Source organism: Dendroctonus ponderosae, unplaced genomic scaffold (genome assembly GCF_020466585.1).
Source record: "Dendroctonus ponderosae isolate FM_Combo_2020 unplaced genomic scaffold, Dpon_F_20191213v2 Dpon_F_20191213_8, whole genome shotgun sequence".
NCBI lineage: Eukaryota > Metazoa > Arthropoda > Insecta > Coleoptera > Curculionidae > Dendroctonus > Dendroctonus ponderosae.
This window is the reverse complement of record NW_026019016.1, coordinates 8,776,295-8,794,606: the sequence shown is the minus strand read 5'-3', so window position 1 is coordinate 8,794,606 and position 18,312 is coordinate 8,776,295. Positions and strand designations below refer to the sequence as shown.

Genomic DNA, 18,312 nt, shown 5'->3' with positions numbered 1-18,312 from the left:
AAAAAAATCAAAATAATTTGAAAATTCACTTCACAGGACTCGTAGACACGTCCTTCCTTCGTCCTCCATACACGTTTCAATCCTCAATTCCTAGTACTGAAGCACAAATAATTTTTAAAACCCTCTTGCAGATATCCAAGATTTTTTTAAATTAACCAATCAAACTAACCCAAAAAATAATTTCCATCACAGATTGAAAAATGTTCAAAAGACTGGCAGACCCTGCCTTCTTTTGACGACCTCAGGACACATTACATACTTTGATTCTACCGAATTTTTTTAAAGCCAGATGCAGATTTCAGAAAGACAAATGCAAAAAATTTCCAAAAAATCGTCCTATCAAAACCGATTGAAGAATTGCCTAGTATAACTAAGACACATCTTTCCTTTGTCATCATAACAAATTTCAACACTCCTTCAAACTCCAGCTACTTTACCATCAATTATTTTTGGAAAATTCGCCTGAAGTTTTCAAAGAATTATTTTTTTTAATCCCCACCAAATCATCTTCATCGCCGATTGAAAAATGCCCTCCCCAAGCTTGTAGACCCAGTCTTCTTCTGACCTGAGAACAAATTTAAACTTTGATTCCACTGAGTGAATCACTGAATGTTTTGAAAAGTAAATTGCAAATTTCAAAAGGGCAAATTCAAAAATTTCCCAGAAAAAACATACCAAAAATGAGCTAACAACTCATAGATACACCCTTCCTCTGACCTCAGAACTAATTTCGATCCTCTATACCTGCTACTTTAGTACCTATGAATTTTTTTAAAACCCCTTGCCGATTTTCAAGAAGAAATTTTTTAAAAATCCCTCCAAATCAAAACACCAATTCGAAAATTCCCAACAGGATTAGAGACCACTTTTTTTTGTCCTCGGAGGAAATTTCAAACCTCAATTCCTGCTACTTTAGCACCAACAACATTTTCAAAACCACGTTTCAAATTTCCAAGACGTAATTTCAAAAATAACTTTTAAGGCCTGTTGAAAAAACACCAAGCATCTTCTTCGTTCTTTAGGAACTCAATTAAAAAACTAAATTTTAAAACATTGAATTATTTTCAACTGATTAGAGTGACGAATTAATTATCATCAGTAAACTGATATTTTCCTTTATATTTGAATTTTATTTTCATAATTCACCTGTTAAATTTGTGAATTTACGCATAGAGCAACGTATTTACACAATGTTGTTGAAAAAAAAACGTTATTTGCGGTCGAGTAAAGTAAATAATTGCCAAATTAATCACTAGTAAGTAGTTTGCAAATATCCCAGTTTTATTTATAAGAATTATTTAATAATGAAATGGACACCCTGTATAATGCGTTAATAATTTTTTGTTTGTTTTCAAAAGCAAATCCCCTTATAGCTGATAATAAAAATACAAATCCGGTCCTGCGTTTCTGTAAAGTGACTATAAGGCACTATTAAAGATATGTTGCCCATCATTATTTCATTGCAACAGCTTCAGGTTTAAGCAATTTCGCAAGAACAAAAAGAAAACAACAAACAGTAATTTGCCACTAATAACTACGAACATTACGGGTCAACGTGAAAGTTTCGCGAAAATGAACTTAAACATTACGGTCAAACTTAAAATACTTATTTGTTAACTCAAATTAGTAATGTTTGATTACAAAAAAATAATTATTAATTAATTAACAAATGTTCAACGGATAACCGTTTGCCAAATGATAACTCGCGCAAGATTTATAAGAATATACGCGCTTGAAAGGTTTAGCTTTCAAAAAACATAATGTAACAGTTTTTGTACTAATTAATTAGTAGATCATATTTCATTTCATGTAGGGCGTGTTTTCATTTGTATTTCAATAAAATAAAAATGTCCTTAGATATTAAAAGAAGTACAAATGAAGCTGAAAACTCATGTTCACGTCTTAACTCCATGGATAATAGTTTCAACAAAACCTTAAAAACCCGCGCAATATTAAGTTAATATCAGATAAATAATTTGAGAAAGTTACGGGTAGAGGAAGAGGTATTATTAATCGTAACCCAATCAACAAGCTGGAACTTTCACGCACAAAGCGCTCATGAATATTAGTTTCTTTTGACTTGTAAACACGTATAGGTACATATAAGTAACCTAATCAGCTTGAAGGAAAACGTAAGATAAAGTAAGGTCATAAAGCCTTTAGGAATCCAAAAATCAATATAAATTGACTATCAATCGAAGTCAAATGGGTAATTGAGAAACCCGGTGCTGGGTTTTTATGTAAGTGAACTTTAACATTTTATTAATTTAATTATTATTGGACTATTCAAATGTACTAGTTTCCATTGAATTAATTTATGTTTAAGCTTCGTTTGCAGATTATACTTTAATGTCCAATTAAGGATACTCATGAGCGCATATTCATAACAGATCCGTTAGTTGTATTGCAGATTTATTTCAGCAATTCGCCAACTAAATTTCATTTTTACAACCTGAATGTAACCGGGTTTCTCAAATAGTTGCGAAGCTTAATAGTCAGTAAAATTGTTAGATGTGAGTTTGTTCATGCCTTACATTCATGTTCATAATCAATTATTATTAATTTAATAATAATACGTTTTGAAAATAAATGACGATCTCTTCAGGAATTGGGAATTATACTTGGGTATACACTTTAATTGCAATTCAAGCCAGCGATGCAATGATGCATGAGCGAACAAGAATTATGATCGATTTGCTTTAGATAAACCAGCCAACATCATAATCGCGCTCGACAAGAAGTAATTTACTTTTACTTCAAGTTACAAAAAATACTGATGTGCATATAGAAGGGGAAATTAGACTACCATTAAATCTGAAGTGTTTGGTACCAAATTTGCGTAGTCCCGCCAAGTGGTCATATCAGTTCACAACAACGATATCTAGAATAATTGTTATTAACAGCCAAATTAATTTATTTCAGAAAAAACGTGAGTAAGACAAAAACATTGTGATGGGTAAAAAACAAGCTGTAAGTCTAGCGAACATTTCACTGCAGACTGTTAAATTATTGATATACAAGCATTCAGAAAAAAGCAGAAGATATTTCAACAAAAGTGTTCTAATACCCTTAGCAAATGCCATTTATCTTGAAGATCAGTTGGGTATCGAAGCCACTGAACTTGAAACATTACATTGCAGTCCAGAGCCTCAATTTAAACTGAGATTTAAATTATAAAAGAACAGTAAATTCTGCCGGAACATGATTTAAACTCAACATAAATAATATCTGCCGTTAGTTTATCCCTCGGTTCTGCCCACTAGCATTTTTTTCTCATGCTAAAAATACAATTAGCTAATTGGGGGTAATTGATATGTGTATGTCACGGTAAGTTTGCGGAATAATTGATTTTGCCTTGAACGTATTGAGCAGGTGACGTGACCTGATGATCAACTTACGGTAAATGAAAGAGCCATCTGGTATTAAATGCCCCCAGAGACCAATTTACTGAAGACCAAGACAGTTAATCTTCAGATAATTGTGTTGAATTCAAGAACCAGGTAGAAAAGTATAGAAAATGTATGGGCTTCCAAAGCCCTATATTTATATTGTACAATAAAAAGATGTTTCATTGTTGGAAATGGGATATAAATGATGGTGTCAGCTTCCATATGCTAGCAATTAACAAAATGGAACGTAACAATGAGTTTCCTTCAGACAAGATTGAAAGTTTTTTCGGTTCAGTTGCTAAGATTTCGCAAAATCCAAGTCCATTTGAACATAGTGAAAGTGTTTTATTTTCGAGATACCAGATAATAAATTCTAAACAAAAACGTGTTTTTTATTAACAAATATTATTTCAAACATTTAAAGTGGCGTACTCAGTCATAAAACAAGATGCACGTTTGTCAAAAGAAATTACGGCCCTGCAGTCTTTTTTGGCCCTTTATATGTAATATTCGTATTTATAATATTGTAGTATTGCAATAAAAATACTAAACTTGTAGTCCCTTGACTTCTTTTAAATTTTAGCTTCGTTTTCCAGGAAACATTACAATGCCATTTTTCACGTTGGCAAAAATCACTCCTTACTCGTTAGGAAAATACTTCAAACTCAGGAACTATTTTTTTAAACAAAGAAGTATAATAAATATAAATAAGTATGACAAAACAAAAAAAAATGAATGTTCGCCTTCTTGCTTTGCAGCTGCAGACAAAGTAACTTTATGTTTTGTTTAGCGTATCATCAATAAAGTGATACATTTTTGGACTAAAATAGCATGGTCATTAACACGAAAAAAGTTAAGGCATAAAATGTACTATTTTGGTACATTTGGTGTAGATTTTAGTAGATCAGGTGATATTTTGTAAAAAATAACGATGGTATTGAAGAACAAAAGAAATAATTGATGAAATGCACATAAAACATGAAGCTCTGAAACACATATATAAATATGTATAATAATATGTCATGTTTTAAGTTGTTGATTTCTTAACTAATTTATCAATTATATAAAAAAGTTCTCTTTCAGTGTTTGTTCGTTGCTTTTTGCACTGTTCTTTCACTTTTGTACACCTACCAGCAATTTCAGAAATAAGTTGTTTTTTATAGTTAAGTACTAACTGTTATTGTTTTTTGTGTTGGTTCCTTTTCGATGTTGATCATCATTCGTTAGAATTAGTACTCGTACATGATATAGGTAATATACATTATATTTTACTGAAATGATTTCTCAACTTCTGCTCTTCTGAGTTTTTTCTGATGATCTTGTTTTCATCAGGTTTTAACTTTTTTCACGCGTGGGTGATTTGATAGTTTCAAATTACATTTTGTTATTGAGTTCATACCAATGGTATAAATAAAACTTTAAAGTAGCACTTATTTTGTTCTGGACGCTGGTGTTCTTTATTAATATTTTTAATACAGTTTTTGTCCAACTGAAAGCCAACATGTCCAAATGAGAAATTTCCCATTTTTGCATTGTTTCATTTGCTACTCTGTAGAAACTTTATCTGAAATACTAATTATTTGCAAACGCACAAACCGAAAAGGGATTCAAATTAAAAAAATCGGTCTTCTTTTGCATTGAAAAACATTTTGTATCGAAAAATGATTGCACTAAAGAAGGCTTCAAACAGAATTCAAAGATTGCAGATTGCAGAAGATTGCAGTATTAGTTTAAATACATAAAGTGTGTATATTTTCTTGCTTTTTAACACTTTTCCATTTTTTAGATGTAATGGAGACATTTCAAAAATCTTTTAGAAAAATTATTATCTATTGCAATGTTTAGGTGCTAACTCAAATATATGAATAGTTAGACAATTTAATTTTGAAACGATAATCTAGCATATGTATGCATATGCATATGATGTATAGCAATAAATCTAGTAGGACTACAGAATGCTATTAAATAATAGCAATCATTCTTATAGTTCACATAAGTGAATTGATTGAAATGTTTTAAAATTAAAAATGTAACTAATAACTAAAATATTTCGAATCTAAACTCTATTATTTATTGAATAAATAAGTTTATACATTAATGATTCGGTTACCACGAAAAGACTCTTGTGAAATACCTACCTGCGGTTCTTATTGATTGATTAAGTATAGTACTTAGTTTTATTGTTATTAGTATTATTATTAGTAGGAAAGAATTTGCCAAAACTAATCGACAACAAAAAATCTTGTTATTTTATAATATCCAATGTACCTCCACCATGTATCTAAATGTAAATATGTTATAGAAAAACTACCACAGGTTAGACAATGGTAAAGATTCATTGGATGGATGATACAACCCAATGAATTGAAAAATATTTATGCATATTAGGTATATTTATTAAGATTGGACGCAGTGAAAATATTCGAAATGAAATTACTTAAATAAATATTTTCATTGATCAGCTAGATATACGCAATAGAATTTTAGACAGACAAAAGTATGTAAGAAGGCTCAAAGACTAAATAAACACGTAAAACTGGTTACCAGTATAGTAGTTTGAGTCCATGAATACAAAAAAACAACTAAACCCCAATCAATCCAAAAACAGATAATATACCTACTAGCTCCCCTTGCATTTTGCTTGATGTGTTAATTTAAGAAACAAAATCCTATAGTAAAGTGCAGAAAGCAGAAAAGAAAAACTATTGATCAGTCTTGTAATGTACGGAAATAACTATATGAAATCGATGGATATGAACAGGACACCGCATATAAACAAATCCAAGTAAGTTGTTAGTGTTAACTAAATTCTTATCAGAGAACAGTGCAAGTAAGTAAAAAAATGAATAATTGATTAACAATTTTAAAAAACTTACCTAAATTGAGCCTCTTAGCGGTATTCGCACTGCACGTTTTTCATGACAACAAACACCCTGAAAGATAACACAAATATGCGAATTTTTCTGAAATGCACCTTCCTGAAATACTGAAACGAAAATAAATAAACTCAGCCAATGAGGTCAAAATGTGATAGCTGTCAGATAATGAATCTAGCGGCTATCACGTGAGCACCCGTGCTAAATTCGCCTATAGGTCACATGGGGCGTAGCTGATGTTAACCGATCAATGCGGCATTGCCAAATATATCTTCTCTTCTGGAACAAGGAGAGGTATATTTATTTATTTATATATAGATATGTTATCGCTTTTTCGATTTGAGGTTAGGAATTCGTTTTTGGGTTTTTAATGAAATCAGGACTTTCCCTATTGAAAAGGAAAACAGTGTTCAGTGTTTGATTTCGCATTAAACTTTAAATATCGGGTTTTGGAGATTTTTTCTGAAATGGTGTTCAAGTGTCAGAGTGACTCATTTCTCAAGGAAGTAAGATTTTAATTTTAGATTTTTTTAAAATGTTAAATTGAAACATTTTACTAAGTCTGGATCCGTTATCACGCGTGGGCTTTGACTGTAATGGTTCTAATTCATAACTCAAATAACTTCTTTCTTTCTTTGGTCATTATTAGGCATTTCAGTATTTAGATACCCAATGCAGTCAGCACCGAACCTGATAATCACGTAAAAGTCACCAATTTTGACGAAGTTCGAAGTAGTTCGAAGCTCTTTGGAATTCGATAATAAAAAGTTCCCTACGTTGTGGACTACACTAAAACAGTTTTTTTAACGGCATTTCTTGCAAAAATGCATTTTTCGACCACTTTTTTAGGCTCAAATTTTCACGATACGGGGCCCTAGCGGTTTTGCGCTGCTCAGGCAATCTGCCGGCAAAGTTTAGCTATCATTTAAGCAATTTAAATAAATTATTGTCTCCCCGATACTCTTGAGGAACTCTAAAACGAGGGAGTGGTCCACTTTGGAGACATCTCGATCCAAGATGTTACCGCATCAAGATACAATTAATTTGTACAAAGTACCTATTCATTGTATCATGTTACCACATCATCCAAGTTTAAAATGCGATGCTACATATCCAAGCCAAAAATGACCCCAACAATAATAACTTTTTTTTAATCGGCGAAAACATAATTGTAAATAATAATTGATTATTATTTAAAAAAAAATTCATTTAATATCAGGCTTCCATCCAATAGCTTGTAATGTTTTTGTTTGGTGCCCTGCCCATTAAAATGTGTGTGTTCAATTTTCGGCAAAAACAAAGATGCTTGAGAATTCCGTACACAGCCTTTGTCGGAAACTTATTTATATGAATAAACGACTGTAGATATAACAAAAGTTTAATATTGTTAATATAGTTATTCTTTCTTAATTGGTTTGCTTTTGGTCATTTTATCCGTATTTGTATTTCTGGATTATATAGGAGGTCCCCGAAAGAGCGGGCAACTTCTCCAGTTTGGATAGAAGAGAAAAAATAGTATCCACAGTGTTTTTACTGTCTTTTGCCAAAAAAAGGCCTCACATGAAGACTTTAAATATCTAACCTATTCGTAATAATATCGAAATATTATTTTAATATACCGGGTGTCAATTTGAAACCTTCCCACCCTTAATATCTTTCCTGCAGTTGAAAATATGAAAAATTGGAAAGATCAGTCAATTTTATTTGTAAGGGGACCCTTTAAATTAATATTTTTAGCCTCCTTGTTTCAACCCCCTAGGACGGGTAGATGTCACCCTTAAAATCTTAAATGGGAAGGTAGGTCAAGTGGCATCGTTTTAAAGGGCGTTCAATTATCTTTAGATTAGTTACTACTTTGTTCAGAGGTTTTCGAATAATCGCGTTTCAAAATTACAGAAACAATTAAACTTGCCTGCATTCAGATTTTGGTTTTCAAATTAGTGTGTAAACAAAAATTATATCATTGGGTCTCCTTATATATAGTCGAAATGATTAAAAGATTCTGTTACACCGTTAAAATCGTTGAATAACAGGAAGAAAATCTAGTTTAAACAATTGATTTCGGATTTATTGATTTACTTCGAGAAAAATCAATTTTATTTACGGATGAGAAATTTCTACAAAAAAACCCATGGGATCTACTAATGCACTATCTTATAAGGTGTTCAAAATGTTGTATACTTTCCTGTAAACAAGAATAAAGTCTATTTTCGAACCCTCCCTAACATTGATAAGATATTCCCGAATAGATCGATTGGCAGAACGGGACCAATTGAATGGCCTCCAAGATCACCGGATGTATCGCCCTTAGACTTCTTTCTTTGGCGATATCTTAAGTACATTTTTTATAAAACACAACCTGCTGATATTGATGATCTTAAAAGGCGGATTGCAGCAGAATGCCGGTCAATTCCCGGTGAAGTTTTCCGACATGGTAGGAAACAGTTCAAAAACAGACCTTATTATTTTTACCGAAAAATTGACAACACTTGAACAACTTATAAGATAGTGCGTAAGCAGACGATATACGATTTATTGTAGAAATATTCTTAAAGTGTCCCCCTTACAAATAAAATTGACGGGCCTTTCCGATTTTTCATATTTTCAACTGCAAGAAAGATATTAAGGGTGGGAAGTTTTCAAATTAACACTCTGTATATAATTGCAATCGATTTATTTCAGTTTTCTGCAAAAGTCATATCTTGTGATAAGGCTGTAGGTGCTGATAATAAGAAGGATGCCAATGTAAAAGAATTATATGAGGTGATTTTGGAAGATACAATTTTGTTTCCCGAAGGAGGAGGTCAGGTATGTCTTTTTATGTAAAACGCTCAAAATGATATTTTTTAAAGAAAGTTGTATCTACGAAACTACGAACTCTGCAAATGCAAATTCTTCAGTTCGACTTGCTGGTAAACATACAGTGGTTCCTTTTAAATGATTATAGCCTTGCGACTATGGATTTCTCAACGCCATTCCCGTGAACAAAGTTGTTCGAAAAGGAGATAAAGCTATTCATATCATTCATGAGCCGTTGCCTATTGGTAGCGAAGTAAAGCAAACAATCAACTGGGACAGGCGATTTGACCATATGCAGCAGCATTCTGGTCAGCATTTAATTACCGCCCTTATAGATCGAGAATTTAAATATCCTACACTGAGTTGGTGGCTGGGAGAAGATGTTTCTTACATTGAATTAGGTAAACGGTTTTCCAGTTCTGGGATTTAATTTGTTCTTAAAAGTGGACAAAGATCGATCTGCTTTGAAGAATAGCATATTCGAGCTAAATATTCAAATTGTTATTCGGGTGAAAATTTGTTTTGCAACCTGTGCACTCGAAAATTTGTATTTGCTGTTTAACGATATAAGGAAAATATTATTTTGTACTCACACAGCTCTTTACTTAACCATTTTTTGCAACAGACATTTTTTAACAGGTTGTATTAATTGAAAATTTTTTTGAAAGGTTTCAGGACATTCTTTCCATGATGAAATCGTGCATTTAAATCTCTCATGAAATCGTGATTTAAAATTTGAAATGTTATGCGATTTTCATCATTTATTAACAGCTGCGGTCGTTAATAGCAATATATTTGAGTCATCAGTGCAGACACATCAACCTCTTCCTCAATGTTCACAAAACTTCTCTGTGAGCCAACAAAGTCTGAATATGCGATTTAATATGCAACTACTTTGTAACTTTCGCACTTAAATTCTTAGAGAAAACTGATGATAAAACGAGCAAAGAATAGAACAGCCAATCTAATCTCGCTGAATAATCCCATTTTATATTAATTTATAGATATCCCAAAAATCACCGAAGCTCAAATAAAAGAAGCAGAAAATAAAATAAATGCCCTTATCAGGGAAGGTAAAAAAGTGACGGTAGAAGTGTATTCTGAAGATACCCCAAAGGAAGAATTAGAAAAGGTACTTGAACTATCCCTTAAATTGGAACAATTTTGGGCGTTGGGAATTTCTCATGTTCATTTTTTTTTGCCATTTAGAATCACGAATTCGTGTATTAATTCTTTTATAATACCGTGGTTTAAGGTTCGAGCAAGAGGACTGCCTGATGATCATAAAGGCGACATCAGGGTGATTAATATTGAGGACTTGGAGCGCAACATGTGCTGCGGCACTCATGTGACCAATTTAAGTCAATTGCAAGCAGTAAAACTACTAAACAGTGAAAAAAGCAAAAGAAAAGACAAGACGCTGCTTTATTTTTTGGTTGGCAATCGAGTGTTGAAAAGACTATCGGACTGCATTGAACGAGAACAGAAACTGGTAACACTGTTAAAGTAAATTAGGCACAAAATAGTTTCAAGTTGTTTTTTCTTATGCAGTTATAACTTTTTCCAGAAATAACCCTTCTCAACATCCAGAACTTGTAGATAAGCTGCAGAAAAACGTTAAACTCCTAACCAAAAACGTTCAAACAGTACTGAAAGACCTCGCGCTTGTGCATGCTGTAAAATTGAATGAGACTCTTCCAGTACCTGCCTATTATTCAATGCATAGGAAAGAGGCTGAGCCAGATTTTATGAATACTTTTATACGGGAACTAGGTGGCAGAACGGATATATTTTTATTTTTGTCTACTGGTGACGAAAAGGAAGCTGGAAATATCCTTCTATATGGGCCGGAGAAGGATGTTGCACATCTAGGACCAAAGTAAGTTTGTTTATAATGGAAGTTTTATATGAGGAAGCCATTCTGTTTAAAATGAAATTCTGAAAAATAATTGTGCTGCAGGATATGTGAGTTGTTGGGTGGAAAAGGGGCGGGAAAAGGCCATAGGTTCCAAGCGAAAGTGTCCAAGATGGCAAACAGATCAAAAGCAGAGGAATTATTAAAAGAATATTTCTCAAACTGAAGTCGAGGCTGTAGCTGCGGTAACTTCCAAATTATATTAGTGGTTTATTTAAAAAATAATATTAAAGATGATTAATTCTTATTTATTGCTAAAATATGCGGCGGAATACCTGGATTTAATAACAAATTGCGCGAAATTAATTGGATTATGTGAGGATTTTTGTGACTCGGAACTACACTGCATGATGGCAAGAGGGCACTATGAGGGTATCAAAATTAGTAAATAGCTAAAAGTTCGCTCAATGGGAATGGGAGAAGGGTTGGAGTTAAATTCCCAATAAATACCGCTTAAAACTTTAACTCAGCAAAATAGACTAAACGTTCTTAAATTAAACGCAAACGTACTTTAATGCAGCGTGAATACCATCTTATCCACTTTTTGCCTTGATCAATCGAATTTGCAAATTTAAATAGGATGCTGTTTGTTCACTAGCAAGTTCTGATAACTCTTTTATGTTGAATTCAACTATGAATAATTTGCTAAGATTCGGTTATGTTTGACTAGTTCTAACGTATGAAAATGTTGATTATATTTAAAAAAAATATTTTTAACCAACTACCGAGTATTTTACATAGTAAAGATTGGTAACAATACAGTAAAATAACAAACACTTTTAATGATAAAGCAAAACCAAAAAATATTTACTAGTGCGTTTTAAAGGCGTTCAAAACCCATCAAAATGTTTATGATTAGGATGAAAATTAGCTTTCAGTTTGCTATTAAACAATCACAGTAATATTTAAAAAAACAAAGTTGATAAAATCCAATCAAGTTTATCTCTTTTCTCATAGGGTTTTCTTCACGTTAAATTTAAAGCTGCTATGAAAGTGTAGTCTGTTTTGAGTAGCTTTGAAACTTCAATATCCCTAGAAAACGTATAGTATTTGTTTTTTATTGTTTTATAAAAATGATTATGCAGAAATTCAAAAATTTCCAATTTAAGTTTCTAACTAGACAATGCAGATTTTTAAGTGGCCTTCTGTTGTTTTATTAGTTTCAACTCTAAAAGATGCCCCAAAAATCACATCAAGCTTTTTATAATGCGGAAACCGGTATAACTTATAGGGCAACATTTTTAAAATTGAAGGATCGCTTCAATGGTTGAAAATTTGAAATTGAAATTTAATCAATTCATCAAGACTAAATGCCCACACGATGTTTACTTTTTATTTAATTTAAGACATTTAATTTTGTTTAAAAAGTCTATTGCGCATCTGATGGGAGGTGTTTATCTTTGACGGAATGTGGTTTTTTCATACAGAAATACTTGTAGATTGTCTTTGAAAATAAAGTCGTACGAATTGAAATTATTTAGAATATAAATCGAACAGCAAAGCAAGTCGAAGGGACTATCGAGCAAACGATTATATCATGTTAGTACTGAAGTACGGTGCGATTGGAATGTGGCAAAAACTTCAATATCGCATGCATTTTTTTGGAAAACTGAGTAAATATTCAGCCTGTTACAAGCAATGAAGGTAATTTATTATCAGTTCTTTGTGTCGTGTCGTGCGGGTCTATGGCTGGAATGTATAGGCTTTCGAAATATTACGGTTTTAGTACGGAAAAGTGAAAGTGCAATGTTACTGGGTTTATCTAAAGTACGCCTTTTTGGCAAGTGAGTCACTCATGCTTCTGGACTGGAATGGTTAAGGATTGGAGCGCCAGCTTGCAGAAAGCTGGTAAGGAGCATATCTATAAATCTCTTATTTTCAACTCATTTTAGTTTCTCAAACACGCAACTGATGCTTTATGGCTTTTTTGAAAATTTCTTTCTTGTTTTTGCTACTTTTAAATAGCAGCCGTTGGACCGACTTCTCGTTAAACTAATTTTTTTCTTCTTTCTTTCCAGGTGGCACGATGCAGCATTCGGTAAGTTTGCGATTACTTTGCGCCTGGTTGCCATGTAGATAGCTTTTAGTCCCATTGTTCTCTCAAGAACGACAATGGAGAGTCTGGATGGGTTTTTACAAAGTTTGCAAATTTAATTTCAGTAAAATTAATTTACTGTTACATAAATAATTTGATTCTAAATTAGTTAGTGATATTTTGGACTTCGGAGTGTTTTGATGCGAACGTTAACAGAAAAAATAGCTTAGCTTTTTGTTTTGCTTTTTAAATTGCTTTAGTAAGTGTCATTTTGTTGTAGTCATACTTTTAATTGCGTTGGAAAGAAATTTTACAAAGCTTTATTAAAAGCAATTTTTAATTTGCGGTTTATGTATGGAGGTCGCAATTTGAAACTTTTACTAGTTTGAAAGGACCACTGGCTCTAAAGATGCTAAAAGTTTCAGAAAAATCGCCCAAAGTCAGCAGTTTTGCCAGTTTGGTATATGTCGATCTAAAAATGAATGTTTTTAGGCAACTGCGCTTTCTTTAAAAGTTCCCATTTTCCAACCTAACTCAAGTAGCAATTTTAAAGCATCATTAGGTGCTTCAAAATTTGCTGAAAATATCATAGCAATCGCCTTAGTAACTGCTAGTCTCAAAATTTGCTAATATTGGTCTTAGGACGGACATACTTTAATCTCTCTTTTTTCCAACAAAATCAAGTTGCAATTTGAACTGGTCACCATCTCTAAATGAAACTTGAGTCTAAAGATTCTGAAAATTTCATCAAAATTGACCAGAATTCGGCGTTTTACCTGCTTGGTAAATATCGGTCTCAAATGCATGAGTTCACGCAACTGTCCACGCCTCTAAAAAATCGAGTCTCCAACTAACGCAAGTAGAAATTTACATCATATTTAAATGAAACTTGACTGTGAACGTTTGACAAAAATTGCCCAGAATCCCGAGTTTTACCAGCTTGAAAAATATCGGTCTCAAAACGGATGTTTTTCAACAAGAACTGCGCTCTTTGTTTTTAAAAATCGAGTTTTCCAACTAAAGCAAGTTGCAATTGAAATTTGCACCATCTTTAAATGAAACTTGACTCTCAAAGCTTCATAAAAATTGGCCAGAATCCTCAGTTTTCTCATCTTGGTAAATATAAGCCTCAGAATGGATGTTTTAATGCAACTGCGCTCTCTACTTTTCAAATCCGATTCTTCTAAAGCAATTGCCAATTCGAAAGTTTAGGTTTTGGCAATCATTGGTAGATGAATCCGTCCAGAGTTCTTTGAATGTGATCCTGATAAAAATAATTTAGAACTGCGGTTGTTCTTTTAAATTTAACGGCACTCAGCAATACATTTTTTATTAGTAAATGCAACCAGGGTTGTAGTTTATTTTTTATAATATTCATGCTGCTCGCATGTGCAGTTCTTATATTGAGGTGTTTGCGGAATCTGTATTGCCGTTTTGTGTCGATTTTTGATAAATGTAGCTTATGCTTTCACTAGGCATTATGACTCACTTTAAACTCAATATGCCTGCAAAAATTTGAAAACAAATACCTATTCGTTTCCTAGTGAGAGTTTCAAATAAGGTAGGCCTTACAAAGTGGTCTTAAATGGCGTATACGCTATTTAACTATAGGTTACGAGTTAGTGTTCGTTTGACTCAGATTGTAATGCTTATAAATAAGACTCACCACTCGTTATGGTTTATTTAAAGTCCGAATTTAGTGTTTAAATGAGTTGATCTCAACATACGGCTTTTTCAACTCAAATAAAGATAGAATAGGTATTCAAATTTGCAAAAATTAAATGTGGATATATTCTAAGCAATATCCAATTTGGACAATTGGAGTAAAAAAATCAAGAGTTGTGGGAGCCGATTTATTGAGGTACTTTTCTTTACATTATACATCAATAGGCCATGGTCGTCCAGAATTGGTCCCCCACAGTTGTTTTATGGAAACATCTGTAACAAAAAGCTGTTTGTAGAACATATTACTTTAATATTAAAACATTTATATTTGTTGCTGCAACTCTGCGTTTTGGCAAGTGCGGAACGGTTTTCGTTTCCCTCGCCTAACAAACATACATCATGCAAGAAAATGCAATTTTTTTTATTTAGGAGTTCTACGCATTTTAACGATTTTACGCCCTAGACTCAATCGGCCCACATTGCATCCTCAATTTATATTATTTAGTTGACTTCCAACTAAGCGTCCCCTCGTCAAATAATCATAGCCCTGCTAAAAATCCATTTCGAACATTTCGGTGCCCACTAGAAGCCCCACCAAGTGCCCAATATACATTAGTCACATTAGTCGGTTTTGTGTAAAAAATACACGTTTCACTCAATATTTCGGTAGAAAAGTGAATAAATTTACCTTAAAAACCTATCTTAATCTTCTCGCTTCACGTTCAGACTCGAGAAGCGTGAGGATGTCTCCTTCCCGGACGGGGCCTTTCACGTTCCTGATGATCTGTCGGTTTTGTTCCCCGATAAATTCGACTTTAACTTGGGTACATTGTCCCTGGGATCCAGTACGTCCCAATACTTTGATTACACGAGCCAAAACAACGGGTTTATCCATTTTTTTGCAAAGTTTTCGCTAACACGTGTGGTATCAAAACGATGGGCAACAGAGAAGAAACGCTAAAGCGGATTTAATATGTGAGGTTGGAAACTTTTAAATTGACAGATGACGTTGTTCCGGTTCCGGAAAAAATAGCGGCGGATTTAAAAGTCAAATCAAGTAAATATTTATTTATTTATCAAGTAAAAACTTCCAAGATTAAATTTAATTTCTAAATTTTTGATCGTTCAAATTAGAAAATGTGCTTTACTTAATGAATTGAAACATTTTCTCTACTCCGAAGATCCCATAGATCCATAATTGTCGTGCTATATGTAATCTTAAAGATCCGTGCGTAAGAATATTATTCACCGGAATATACTTTGTCATGTATTTGTCAATGTCATTAGTCGAATTTGGAGGTTAAATAGTTCGAAACTGAAAAACAGTAAACAAAAATTTTAAAAGTGCAGTTTTACGGAAAACACCAGGTGAATTCTTATTATGGCTGCTGCTGACGAGGATGTTTCAAAAAATTTGCATGCAATTTTCCACGAAGGGCTCAACCTATATAACAAAATATCGCAGAGCAATGAGCCCACTCAGAGCCTAGAAGTGCAGAGAGATGTTAAAAAAGCAATATCCTGTTTAGAACAAGCCACTCGCCTGGTATCGGTTGCAGATATTTTCAGTAGTAATGAGGAAATTGAGGAGCTTTCTACCAGTGATATTCAGTATTTGTTGTTGCCCGCTCTACTAGGAAGTCTGACTTCAAAACTTACATCCAGGGAACGAAAGGAAGTTATTGAAATAGCTGAGATTTATTTGCTTGACTTTCTACAGAGAACAAACAGTTATAAGCTAAGCAATTACAAAATTAGAAAGGGTGATGGTGAAGCGGAGCAAACTGATGGTTCCAATAGATCAGAAATTGAACAGCTGACCATTGCAGTGAACACACGAAACAGTAAAATTCAAAAATTTAAAGAGTTCAAGGAATTAAAGACTCAGCTCGAAAACCTAAAGAAAAATGTTGAGAATGAGCATGCTGATGAGGAAATTAAACGGAATTACTTCTTGACAATGATAAAAGTTATGATTCATGAAGCCATAGACGAACTCGACAGCATCAAAATGGAAAAGCCAATTTTGGCGCACATTGCTCAAATTAAACAAGATGGTGGTCCGAAACCGAAGAGACAACCACCACCACCACCTCCATTGAAGCCTATTATTATCACAAAAGATCAAGTGCAAAAAGCCATATACGGAGCAGGGTATCCATCAATGCCCACAATGACTGTGGATGAGTTTTATGAGAAAAGGGTGAGCATTAAACAAACGGTCATTTTACCAACGTTTCGAACATGATTTTATAGGTAGCAGAAGGAGCTTTTCCGGATCCTAACAAACCAAGAACGGGCCCAATGAGTATGCAGGAAGCATCACTAGCAGGAATTTCCTTGAATGATAGTGATAAGGAGGACGAAGAGAATGAAAACAAAGTTGAAGCTGATGATGACGAGAACATTCAAAGATTGAGAGCTCGAGATGAATACAAGGATGAACATAGGAGAGGTTGGGGAAACAGGATGAACAGGAGTTAATGCATTTTCCTTCTACGACAGAGAAGCATTTTCGATGCTTTCGACATAGGTACTTATTCTCAATGATTGCTAGAAATTCAGAAATGTATAACTACTTTTATGTGATATAATAAAATTAAAGTAATCTTCGAACTAAAGTTTCACTTGAGATTTGCCTTTAACCTATTGAGAAGGGGAATGCAGTGCAAATATAGTAAGGTCGTATTTTTGGGGTTTAAATATTATTTTTCTTATAAACATGAATTCAAAAAGAGTCATATAAATAAATGGCGTACTATTTTGTTGACGTAAGGCAAACGAGAAGATTTGCTTGTGATGAGTTTTTCGAGCTTTCAGACCGTCTTGAAAACGAATTTCTTATCGACGTTTCGCAAGCACGAGTGTCTTACGTCCTCCGGGGTGTTTCGGTCGGAAGTTTACAGTAGGTGGAGACGGGACTTACAGCTAAAAACCCTTCCGAATGCAAGCCAATCTTGCTTGCAGAACATCTGGAAGACATTCTTTTCCACGACGGTCTAAACACTGTATAGCTTACCGAATCTTAGAATTTGATGCACCTACCTGTATATACAATTAGACATATCTGTAAAAAATGCCATTTCAAACGCTAAGTGCGAAGTTAATCAATAAATTAGTAGAAAGTCCGCTGCGTATCCGTAGAAAGTCCGTATCGATTGAAAACTTAATTTTTCAAGAAAGTACAGATTTTTTGATTTCGAAAAATTTCAGCGTAGATTTTGAATGCGCACTGTAAAATGAAGCATTGTTTATAAAAAACGAATACAACAAATTTCAGGAATAAAAAAGGTTTTTGTCTAAATTTATAATTATCGATGAAAAGTAGTAAAAAAAGTTTCAGAGAAAACCTGGTAGCAGCGGTAATGTTAAAGTGACTTTGTCTTTTACTTTTAAGTTCGGCGTTCTTTATTTATTGAAATTGTTTAACTGCTCTTTCTAGCTAATCTTTACTACGGAATCCTTCTTTACTCCAGCTTGTTTTTTTTTTCACTTTTTATATACTATTTTACCTGACCATTACGGGCTAGATCTTTTAGAGAGAGATTTTTAATTATATCTTTACAGGCTTAAAACAATCTTTTATCTTTTGTGTTTTGTTACCAAACTATTTCTTGTGCCCAATCCGGTCAC

At 33.3% G+C, this 18,312-nt stretch overlaps 4 protein-coding genes across 4 annotated transcripts in view; 2 read left to right on the top strand and 2 right to left on the bottom strand.

Annotated features, from left to right (window-relative positions):
• LOC109534496 (ras-specific guanine nucleotide-releasing factor RalGPS1) overlaps positions 1 to 6,417 on the bottom strand; it is a 32,171-nt gene extending 25,754 nt beyond the window's left edge. Inside the window, exon 1 of the mRNA XM_048669009.1 lies at positions 6,266 to 6,417. The gene's annotated coding sequence lies outside the window, so the exon portion shown is untranslated. The remainder of the gene's footprint in view (positions 1 to 6,265) is intronic.
• A 165-nt stretch (positions 6,418 to 6,582) lies between these two features.
• On the top strand, positions 6,583 to 11,216 carry LOC109534498 (alanyl-tRNA editing protein Aarsd1-B). The gene is made up of 7 exons (XM_048669015.1): positions 6,583 to 6,771; positions 8,948 to 9,073; positions 9,213 to 9,465; positions 10,069 to 10,196; positions 10,320 to 10,570; positions 10,632 to 10,943; positions 11,025 to 11,216. The coding sequence occupies exons 1-7, from the start codon at positions 6,733 to 6,735 to the stop codon at positions 11,143 to 11,145; spliced, it is 1,230 nt and encodes a 409-aa protein (XP_048524972.1). The 5' UTR covers positions 6,583 to 6,732; the 3' UTR covers positions 11,146 to 11,216.
• A 3,635-nt stretch (positions 11,217 to 14,851) lies between these two features.
• On the bottom strand, positions 14,852 to 15,663 carry LOC109534539 (40S ribosomal protein S28). Its single transcript, XM_019900273.2, has 2 exons — positions 15,368 to 15,663; positions 14,852 to 14,952 (listed from the first exon to the last, which is right to left on the bottom strand). The coding sequence occupies exon 1, from the start codon at positions 15,572 to 15,574 to the stop codon at positions 15,377 to 15,379; it is 198 nt and encodes a 65-aa protein (XP_019755832.1). The 5' UTR covers positions 15,575 to 15,663; the 3' UTR covers positions 14,852 to 14,952; positions 15,368 to 15,376.
• A 286-nt stretch (positions 15,664 to 15,949) lies between these two features.
• Positions 15,950 to 17,300, top strand: LOC109534534 (immunoglobulin-binding protein 1). Its single transcript, XM_019900265.2, has 2 exons — positions 15,950 to 16,882; positions 16,936 to 17,300. Exons 1-2 carry the CDS (start codon positions 16,061 to 16,063, stop codon positions 17,161 to 17,163), a joined length of 1,050 nt encoding a protein of 349 aa, XP_019755824.2. The 5' UTR covers positions 15,950 to 16,060; the 3' UTR covers positions 17,164 to 17,300.
• Positions 17,301 to 18,312: the final 1,012 nt, after the last annotated feature.